Consider the following 10,561-nt stretch of genomic DNA (forward strand, 5'->3'; position numbering starts at 1 on the left):
ATGTCATATATAAATGGAATCATAATAAAGTTCCCCCAGGGCTTCTTGACCATCTCTTTAATGTCATTCCTGTTGCTTCCACGTCCTTCCCCTTTCCTCAAGCCCTCAGTCTCACACTGGTCACTGCAAGTGCTGGAAGTTCTGTCAGGCTGAACGAGCCATCTGCTGTCAGCCCAATGCCAAGAGCTTCAAGAGCACGTATAAAGGAAGTGAGGTCTTTTCATATTCTTCTGAACCGTGGCTAATAAAATCCTGCTTTGCCTAGAAGAGCCCTTCCAAGAACACGTGTCCTCCAAGCTATGACTCTCCCACCTCTCTGGTCCTGCTCCTAAACAGAGTGCTTTAGAGGTGGCTCAAGGTGTGACCACAGCATGCGTGGGGCAGGTGCCTGTGACTGCTGCCAGTGCCAGCCTCCAAGTCCTGGGGGATTTCCACAGGTGTTTCCTGCCTGCTGTCCTGAGCCTAGTCAGGGAAAAAAGGCATGATTAGATGGCGGGTGGTCTGGACATCGCTCCATGCAGTGCTACTTACAACTTCGATTTGTAACCAGTTTCTTTTTCTGCCTAGGGAGGTCCTCGGCCGTGCTTCGGCTTTGAAGGGGTTTGTTCTGTTAGACATTCATTCAGTAGTTTGAGCTGGAATCTCTGAATGCTAGGGCATGCTGGATTTTACTTAGTTCCTGCTGATCTTTGAATATGAAATAGGGCAAAATGGGAGAAGAAGCAGTACTTACACTGTGATAGGCAATTTTCATTCTGCGGTTGGTGTTCTCTTTCCCCAATAAATAAGGGGAGAGCCAGCCCTGTCCTTCTCCAGCGCCTCCTGAGAAGACCTGCCCAGGAAGGGCCACAAGACAGTCTGCTCCAGGCTCTGCAGACAGTAGGGGCCCAAAGATGCTCGAATTCAGAGTCAGATGCAGAGTCAGAGTCAGATGGCGTTCCAGCCTGGGCCCTGAGCATCAAGTCAGGTGTGTTGGAGAGAAGCTTTCCTTAAGGAGGCTGGGCCCCTGCTCCCCTACTTGCCAGCCAAGTGACTTAACTCAAGTTATCTTCCTTAGGCCTCAGGTTGCTTGACTCTAGAATGGGTGCAGCAGGAATTCCTTCCTCACTGAGGTCCTGTGAGGATGGGTGCCGCACACATGTGAAGCACTTAGGTGGTGTCCCGCACACAGGAAACACAGGATACATAGCGGCCACACTCATTCAGGCGTTTCCACCCCACCCACACTGCTGCCTTTGTAGGTCTCTTTGCTTCTTCACAAGGAGAAGTACTCTGACCTGGTTCTGGGTCAGAGCAGTTAATGAACCCAGGGTACTATTTATCTAGCCTCCTTTCCTGTTGTCACTGCGTTCTTCCTGGAGTGTTTGCTTTTTCAGATGATAAAAGTAACATATGATCCAGTACTTGACATATATTAAGAGTTTAATAAATGTGCTGGCTGAGTGACTATGCTCATTTGTGGGAAAATGGAAACAATATAGATTCTATAGATTGTACGTTGTGGAAGAAAATAAAGCAACTGCCCCCAGCCCATGGGTATAGGCTGTAAAGTTGGGGTGCTCCATGGCTTTCTGCCAGGATGGGACCCTTGCTGGATGTCTGGACCCCACTCAGTGCCTCCCACATCATTCCTAAGTGGCTTCCAGGTCCATCTCCTTTCTTTTGGCCTCTCCCCAGCTCTCCATGCCCTGCTGCCTCTCCCAGATCTTGGCACTGAGTCCACATGCTCATCCTGTCCATTTAGGTTGGCCAAGGTAGGCGGGGTGCGCTGTTAAACCAGCCTTGCCTGGAGTCCTCGCTCATGATTTGAAGGATGCCAAGGAGTCTTGTCCAATATGCCTGCCCATCATGGTACCCAGATTCCTTTCCTAGGAGGAATAGTCCCTTAGGTTGTTAACACTTTAGTATGAATTAGTTTACTGGATCCTTCCTTTCTGATTAGAGAGAAAGAAGATACAATAGTACCATAGTACCCTGAGAGGACAAAAGGGAGAAGGAGAGGGGGAGGCAAAATTGGCCGGCCCCCACGTTTGCCTGCCACCGACGTGGTATCCTGCCAGTGAGCTTTTGCTCAACGCCTCTTCCGTGACCTTCACACAGACTATGAACACTGGCCAGAACCACACAGCTTTAATGAAGGGTAAGTTGAACCCAGTTAACAGATAAAGTCTGAAGGGTGCCTGGGGTACAGATTTTGGAGGCAGGCAGACCTGGGGTCAAATCAGAATTCCCTTCCTGGCTATAGCGTGGCATTCAGCAAGCTACTCCCTCTTTCTGGACCTCAGGAAAATGGGGGTAAACCTGCATAGGAGGTGGCTGAGAGAGTGAAATGCGCCAATGAGCACCCAAGGGCCTGCCGTAGCCATGCACAGGGTGCGTTCCCGTGCTCTTCCCAGGGCCACAGCTGCAGGGCCAGACTCAACTCCTTGGGCAAGGCCTGAGTGCGGTCCCAGTGTGGCCCGGTCGTGACGAGCTCACACCTCCACCTCTCCTTCACCTTTCACAAAGTGCCTCCTGATATGCTCCAGCACTGCCCAAAATCGGTGAGAGCTATCTTGTGTAACTATGAGAAATGTATAAATATTTGTAACGTGCTTAGTCAAATTAATCATTTTATTTTACATCTAGATGTAGGAAGAAATGAAGGTATGGTCTCAGGTTGTCCTGTAATTATTTCCTGTATAAAATTTGTCCCCCCATATGATTATAAATTTCTTGAGGAAAAGGACCATTTTTGCATATGTCACCTCACTTAACTCTTACCACAGCCTCATGAGGTAGGTAATATTACTCCTGTTTTATAAGTGTTGAAAACATCCCAGGAGGTCAGGTAAGGGCCCAAAGCCACAGTAGGAGGCAGAGCAAGCCTGCGAGCAGGCTCTGACAATGTTCTAACTTTGCCTCTCCTCCCCCTGCTTGGTCAAACCACTGTGTGGCCTTTGGGATGGCCAGAAACATCGTAGGGCAACAACACAGAGTGGCTTGAATAGTGCTGGCTGTCTCTGTGCTAAAGGGGGGGAAAAAAACTATAATTTTATTTTTATGCAGACCAATGTTCTGTCTTAGACTTCACAGTCCCCTTTGTGTTAAAAAAAAAAAAAAATCAAAAACAAAACAAAAAAGCCATGGCCTGTTCTAACTCGTATATAAATTCATGCTTCTGAAGGGCGCATGAGCAGTAGAGGAGGACAGAGTAAAAATTAGTCCTCAGGTTTTCCCCTTTGCTAAGTTATTCTTGGAAAGAAATGGGAGAGCAAACTCCGGGCGGCCGGGACTGTCCCTCTCAGGCTGAGAGCCCACCTGAGAGCCCTGCCTACAGAAAGCCGAACTAGACACTACAGGTCAAGGCCAAAGCCACACTATCTCCCTGAGTAGCATGCCACTGCTTAGAAGGAAACAGCCAAGGTGAACCCATAACGTAACATAAACCTATAAAATGGGGACAAATGTCACAGTGACATTTAAGAATTTAGTAAGGAAATCAGGACAGGAAAGATCTTAAACCACACAGGAAGCTTGTCACAAGTCTCAAGTATTTTATTTTCAGAACAAGCTGGTTTTATTTTTAAAAAGAGAAGGAGGATTTAAAAACATGATAAATGCTAGTGAGGTGCCACTTCCCTTCTTCCAGGCTCTAACAGCCATCTAGCTCTTCCCAAAAAACATGTGGAATCAGAGCCAGGACATGTTCTATTGGAACGGCCTTTAGAGTGGGTCTAATCCAAGCCCAGAGCGACGACGCTCTTACTTGCTCAAATGTTAGAGGCAGGCAGTCTGGATTCTGAACCCGGGTTCTGCTCTGTGAGCTGTGCTGTTGGCATCAGCCTCAGGAGACAGTGCACTCCTGTCTGTCAGACCCGTGGGGAACGTCTCCAGTTTGACCCCCTACAGATGCCCTTAGGAAGCAAGAAAAACGAAACTTTAGGAGTCATTTTTTCTTAAGAATGGGGCAAGGGAAATAAGTAAAAGGGATAAAGAAAAACACACCAGAAGGTAGGAAGGGACTGACCCCCTGAGCACAAGGTGCTGGCACCAAATGTTTGGAAGAGGATGTCAGGCGGTAGGGGTGGCGGTGGGGCCTGGCCTCTACTAGAATTGGCCGGGTTGCCATCAATCTATGAACGCACTTAGGGAAGTGGCAGCTCATGGGAACCTATCACAGCCTCCCACCAGAAAATCCAACAGCACTCAGAGATTGTACAGTCAGTCACTCAGCAGGGAGACCACCATCCCATCCCATCAGAAAGGGGGTGGGGCAGGGGACCAGCCAGGAGCTGGCCATGGCTCAGACACAAAGTCCTTTCACAGTCACTGAGATTAGGTAGCAGAGCAACAGCAAAGCTGGAGAGAAGATGTGGAAACAGAGGAAACAGCTATGGGGGCCCACCCAGGGTCTGGACCCCAGAACTCTGAGCACATGGAATTCAAAGGGAAACAAGAGGAGTCAGTAGAGGAAGGAGAAGGCAGAAAAAAAACCAACAATTAGCTGCAACCAACCAGCTTATACTGGACCTGGTAGGGTGAGGGGCTAGAAGAAGCACAGATAGTGCACTGAGTGTAAACATTTGTCCTCCATTGTTCCCCACTGTGAGAGTAGGGAGGCTCAGAAGAACTGTGGTCAAGCCATCAGCCCCTCTGGTGTCTCTGTCTACATGAACATCTTCTGTCAGCAAGTCCCCAAGAAGTTGGGAGAGAAAGGCCCCAAGCGAAAAACTGAGGCCCACAAAGCAAAAGTGATGTGTCACTCAAAGCCAGTGAGTGACAGAATCAAAACTGCAACCCATGACTTCTGGGTTTATTACATGTCCAGGGCTTATTACATAACACAAAACTTCCCAAGCATAAGAAGAGAGAAGGGGAAACAAACATTCTTACAATTTCACCCCACCCCAACCTACTGCAGGGTGGGGGAGAGTATTTCTTGGCCTTGCTCCCAACTGTCATCCTGTACTCTTACCGCCCCTAAAAATACTTATCCTGCCTCAAAGATTCCAAGAGTGATGCGTGCATCAAGACTATTAGTGAGCAGCCCCTGGATGTCCCTTGTCATCAACCTCAACAACAGGAACACCAGAGAGGAAGGCTGGAGAGGGGTAGGGTTTCTCTTTCCCTGCAGATTCTCTTAACCAGAGCAGAGGACAAAGATCACCACCACTGTTCCTGGTCTACACCAAACTTCCTAAAGGGAGGGTGGGAAGGGGGAGGACACAGAATTGGATTTCCTACTCCTTTGGGCCCATGAGAGGCCTAACTTCACATCTATCCAGGAACCTCACCAAAGCTGTTGTTCTGAGCCGAGATGTAACCCAGCTGGCAACAAATCTCATGAAGCATAAGAGTTCTGGGTGCAGAGGGAGGGAGAGAGGAGGGCAAGCCAATGGCTGATACTCCACAGACCCTGTAATAACACTGGCACCAAACCCCAGCTGGATCCAGTGGCCATGTTGAATGCAACTTCTGAGTGTTTTGTCTTTATTTTTTGCAAGCAGCATCAGTGCGTGATGCAACAAAAGTCGAAAGCACAGAGGTAGAAATGCTCACTCACCCAAGAAAGGGTGAAGTTTGGTCCTTAGAGTATGAATCCTCTCCTCCCCCCAAGTTGAGGAGAGAGGAATAGGATTGAGGAAGATCCTGGGTGAGCTTCTCCCTTAAGGGAGAGTAAGTGGGCAGCTCCCAGGAGCCCAGCTCTTCCTGGGAATTCATGGCCACAAATTCAAGTAGGAATGAGGAGGGTGGTGGTATGTATGGTGGGGAGGGGAGGGCCTCCCCAGATCTCCTACTGATTGCAAAGGGCCACAAGGAAACAACACTACACATACACAGAGACACAGAATTTGCATCTACCATCTGGAAGAAACCCAACAGACACAGCAGGGGACAGCAGATTCTGGGTCAATTTCAAGGCATGGGACAATGGTCACTAACCACAGCCTAAAAGAAACCGGCACTTCCAAGCAAGAGGGAATGCCTAAGGCCCAGCACCCCCTGCCTGGGCACCCCCTTTCCTCTATCCCCCCACACATACACAACGGATAGGAATTGGATATGGTGGAGGTGGGAAAAGCAAGAAGCAGAGGTATCCAGCCCCTTGGAGGCTAGGGTTGGGGTCAGGCATGGAGAAGGGAGAATAGAGTATGTGGACCTTCCTCCCTCACCATTAGCTGCTGGGCTGCCTCCCAGCAGTCTTGACTCAAGGGGTACAGAGCGACACCCTGGCCCTTAGCCCTATTAGTAGTTACCTCTTCCAAACAGAGCCTGATCAAATCTGGGTGACAGAATGCCAGAAGACAAGAGAGCTGGGGTCTCTCAACCAAAAAGCAAGCCCCCTTCGCTTGTCCCCCTCAATTCTGGGAGGCCACAGCCAGGGTGTTCACATAGCCATGGGCACCCCCCTCGTTCTCCGAGATGCAGTGACCCAGCTGGGAGCCTCCCTGAGGTGGTGGTGGCGGTGGCGGTGGAGGCGGTGCAGAGGGCGGAGCACCGTAGCCTCCTCTGGCCCGACTAGGGGAGGCCCGACTCCCGGGGTCCCAACAGCCCTCTAGGGCCTCCAGGCCACGGCAACCGAGGAAGAAGAGGTTCTTGAGCATGAAGATGGAGAGGGGCTGCTGGTAGCTCACCACCAGGAGGCAGCGCAGCGCCAGCAAGGGCACGTCCACCAGGCAGCCGCCCAGCAGGCGCAAAAGGCGGCTGCAGCTGCCGGGCCCAGAAGCCTGGCCCCACGATGAAGCCGCGGCTGCTGCGTTGAGCTCATAGAGCCAAAGCACCGGCGAGGCGAGGGTGAGGAAATAGACTGCGATGAGCAGGTAGCGCAGGTGTGCGGGGAGCGGCACGCGGCCTTCCAGCATCAGCTCCACCAGGGTGAAGCTGTCGAGCAGGTCTAAACACGTGCCGAGGAAGCAGCCGGCGGCGCGGTGCTGCTGTGGCTGCAGAAGCAGGGGACCCGTTGAGCCTGGGGGGGCGGCCGCCTCGCTGATGGCCCGCACCAGGCTATAGAGCAAGGGGACCGACAGTGCCATAGTGAGGCGGAAGCCCGTGGTGCCGAAGGGCGCGCGCAGCTCAATGAGGTCCAGGATGGACGTGCCCAGGATGAGCACCACCTTGGGCGTGAAGGCGATGGAGTAGATGAGCCAGGCCAGGTAAGCGAAGGCGAACTCGCCCGCGGCCGCGGTCGATCCCGGGCCGCCTCCGGGACCTCCGACGCCCCCGCGGCCGCCGCGCGCCTTGGCCCCGGCCGCAGCCCCGGCGGAGGCGGAGGGCAGGTGCAGGGGCGGCGCAGCGTGGTGGTGATGGTGGTGGTTGTGCGCGCCGCTCGCCGCGCTCCCGGGACGGGCCCGGCTGTTCTTGGCGAAGAATATGGCCCAGCCCACCACCACCACCAGGTCGGTGGCGATCCAGGAGCACCAGTACAGGTCGGTGACGGCGATGAGGTACAGGTCCAGCAGCCCGCCCTGCGCCAACAACAGCACCACGGACAGCGCCTGGTAGCCCCAACGGCATCCCGGACTGGGAGCGCAGCCGCGGCGCGGACCCCTGCGGCCGGGTCGGGCCGGGCGGCGGCCACAGCAGCAGCAGCACGAACAGCAGGAGGCGCTGCTGCCGGTCCCCGTGCCGCCTGCGCCCCCAGCCGAGCGGCCCCCGGGGCCCCCGATGCCCCCGGCCGCAGCGCCCCCGCCGAACTCCGCGGCTGTCATGCTGCAGGAGGAGGTGGGCGTGGAGGTGGAGGAGGGGGTGCCTGCTGAGGAGGAGAAGGCGGCGGGCGTGAGGTCGGCGGCTGGAGCGCCCGCCTGAGCCGGGGGCCCCGGGATCCCGGCGGCGGCCACCGGCACCAGCGGCTTACTGATGCTGACGCTCTCGTCGTCGTCCTCCCGCTCCGCGCTGGTGTTACTGCTGGGGGAGCCGCCGCCCCCGCCGCGTCGGCCGCCGCCTCCGCCCCGGCTGGTGCTGGCGTTGGTGCTGGTGCTGCTGTCTCCCGAGGCTCTCCGGCCGCGGGGGGATCCCCCCCGTTGGAAGAGGGGCGGCGGCCGGGAGGCGGCAGGGGGCGGCGGGAATGAGCCGGACGAGGACGAGACCGAGCGGGGGTGGCCGAGAGCTGGGTGCATTGTCCTCCCGGGGACCGCCAGCTGTTCCTTCCCCGCCAACCCCGGGCTGGCGAGGCGGACGAGGGGAGCGGGCCAGCCGCCGCCGCCTCCTCAACAGCAGCACTCGTACCCCGGTCGGGCAGCAGCGAGATCCGGACTGGAGCCGCGGGACTGGGCGAGCCGAGCCCCGGGTGGCAGGGAGCGCGGGTTGGCGAGGGGTTGAAGCAGCAGCGGTGACGGCGGGCGCTGCGGGGCGGGGGCGAGCCCAGTCGGCGAGGAAAGGGAGGCTGGCTGCGGGGAAACCAGGACTGGATTCAAGGGGGAGAGGAGGAGGAGAGAGCAGAGGAGAAAGCTTGTTTCGCTGAATCAGGAGGAAAAGGGGGAGCGGGAGCCTTAACCTCTCATGTCTTCACCTCCCAGGGCACATTTACTCAGGAGGATGAGAGCGGAGGAGGAGGTTGTTGTCAGTGACGAGGGACAGGGGGTGGGACATCGGGCGGAGATTCCTAAAGAAGTTTCCCTGAGGTCGCACCAGCAGAAACTCTGGAGCCTTACTGGTTAGTGACCGCTCAGCCTTATTCTCAGTATGGACCACGCCATGGAGCGCCAAGCTTAAGCGACTGGTTCAAGCCTCCGCTCCTGGTCAGCACAGTCTTTTGCAGGTATCAGGGCAGCTTTGGCCTCCACCCTGTCCACTGCCATTTTCACTGGGCCAGCCTACCTCTCCTTAAGGCACTTCAAACAAATGGAGGAGTCAGGCCATCCTGATGAAAAGGACCAGGCATGTATTTCCACATATTCATGTGCCCCGCACTGGGTTCAGTGAGCCATCCACAGGGAGGTCCCAATTTCCAGAGAATGGAGCAGTTCTCTGAATATAACTGCTAGGGAAGGGCGGACAGGTAAAATAATGATTTATATGGCCCTAGCTAAGTGACCCTTTTGGTATTCTAAGTTTTTTAAAGCAGGAATTGCAAACAATAGGAAGATGTATCTAGCAAAGAGGAAAACAAAGGGACATTTAGAAGTGTGAGTGCCTTGATACAGAAAAAGGCTCAGAGCAGGGATGGTGAACGTTACAACCCCCAAGCAGGACAGAAGGCACGGCACCCACAGGCACGGGGCTCATACTAACTCACACCCATGGACTCAGTCCATGACTGGGGCTGGGTATTTGGCAGTGACTCAGGAAAGCAACAGACAGAATTATGCCTTGAAGGGTTTAGGGAACAAAAAGTGATTAGAGCAGCTGGGGCTCAAAAAAAAGATGAGGCTCATGTATAATGCAAACATCCCAGGCGCATCCAAGAAAGGCCAGAAGCTTGCCTGCCTCTTCCTCCTTCACCACACTTCAGGCTGCATGTTCCCTGCCTTCACTTCATGACCCTTAAACCTCCTCCTGCTGGGCTCACCTTCCTGGACAACACCACACAGCCCAAGAGAGGGGTTCAGGCCTTGCCCCTAAACCTGCCTCTTCAGTAAGGGTCAGTTTGAACCAAACTTGCTTTCTCCAGTCTCTTGGAGGTCAGTCTGTACAACTAACCCATGGGGATGTGGGATTTAGAATTCACGACCGACGTGATTTCCAGCTGCTCCTGGCACACACAACCGCTGCAAAGTTCCACGCCCAGCCATCATGCAAGGTAGAGCAGGTATGGTAGTGAGAGCTTGAGCTCTGGGGCCAGTGGTCTCAGCTCTGCCACCGAGCTTCTGTCATCTTGGACTGCTTTTTCACCTCCGTGAGCCTCCAATTTTCCAACTGTAAAAAGGGACCGATATCTACCTTAACGGGCTGCTGTATAAAGAGCGGTCATGTGTTCAAAGGGTTTAGGCCAGTGCCCTGAGCAGAATATCTACTCAGTTAAAGGTAGCTGGCTGGTTATGACGATGTAATCATCTCATGTCTTAACCTCTCAGGGAACATTTACTCGTAACACAGGCCACTAATGACTTTTCTGGCCTGGATTCCTTCCTGAGGCCACATTTACAGTTCTGTTCCCCCATAGCTTTGCACTTCAGTAACCGCCGGGGAGCAGAGCTGCTCTCATTAGGAGCAGTGGTTCTTGGAGCTAATCTTCACAGGCTTCACAGTGTGAGAGATGCAGTTATGCCAGCTGGTGCCAAGGCCCACCGTCATGGGGCAAGGTGGGGACTAAACAGCAGATACAACCTGCACTATGTGTGAGCATCACAGCAGGTCCAGCAGATGTTAGGGCTGAGCCAGGTTAGAAAGCAGCTTGGGGAGCTGCCAGCTGCCAATGGGGGCGATTATAGGCAGTCTCCCAGCTCTGCCCCGGAGGAACCACCAGCCAACAGCTACCCTGAAAGCTGGCCCAAGACTTCTACTCAAGTTAATGAAACAGTTGAAGAAGCAGAAGCAGCTGATAAAGGCAAAAAACTGGGCTCTGGAAGAACACTAACAAATCTGTCCCCACTCCCCACCCCATGCCCCACTACCCTGGCCCACTCACACAGACTCTCCT

The 10,561-nt window shown here is 54.2% G+C and overlaps 1 protein-coding gene across 1 annotated transcript; it reads right to left on the minus strand.

Moving 5' to 3' along the window:
• Window positions 1-3,533: 3,533 nt before the first annotated feature.
• TMEM121B (transmembrane protein 121B) lies at window positions 3,534-10,011 on the minus strand. Its single transcript, XM_033116075.1, has one exon. It carries the CDS (start codon window positions 8,097-8,099, stop codon window positions 6,342-6,344), a length of 1,758 nt encoding a protein of 585 aa, XP_032971966.1. The 5' UTR covers window positions 8,100-10,011; the 3' UTR covers window positions 3,534-6,341.
• Between the last annotated feature and the right edge of the window lie 550 nt (window positions 10,012-10,561).

The sequence above is a fragment of the Rhinolophus ferrumequinum genome, chromosome 10 (assembly GCF_004115265.2).
Source record: "Rhinolophus ferrumequinum isolate MPI-CBG mRhiFer1 chromosome 10, mRhiFer1_v1.p, whole genome shotgun sequence".
Taxonomy (NCBI): domain Eukaryota; kingdom Metazoa; phylum Chordata; class Mammalia; order Chiroptera; family Rhinolophidae; genus Rhinolophus; species Rhinolophus ferrumequinum.

Coding starts and splice junctions, on each gene's coding strand:
- TMEM121B (XM_033116075.1), bottom strand. CDS start 8,099: ATGCACCCAGCTCTCGGCCACCCCCGCTCGGTCTCGTCCTCGTCCGGC.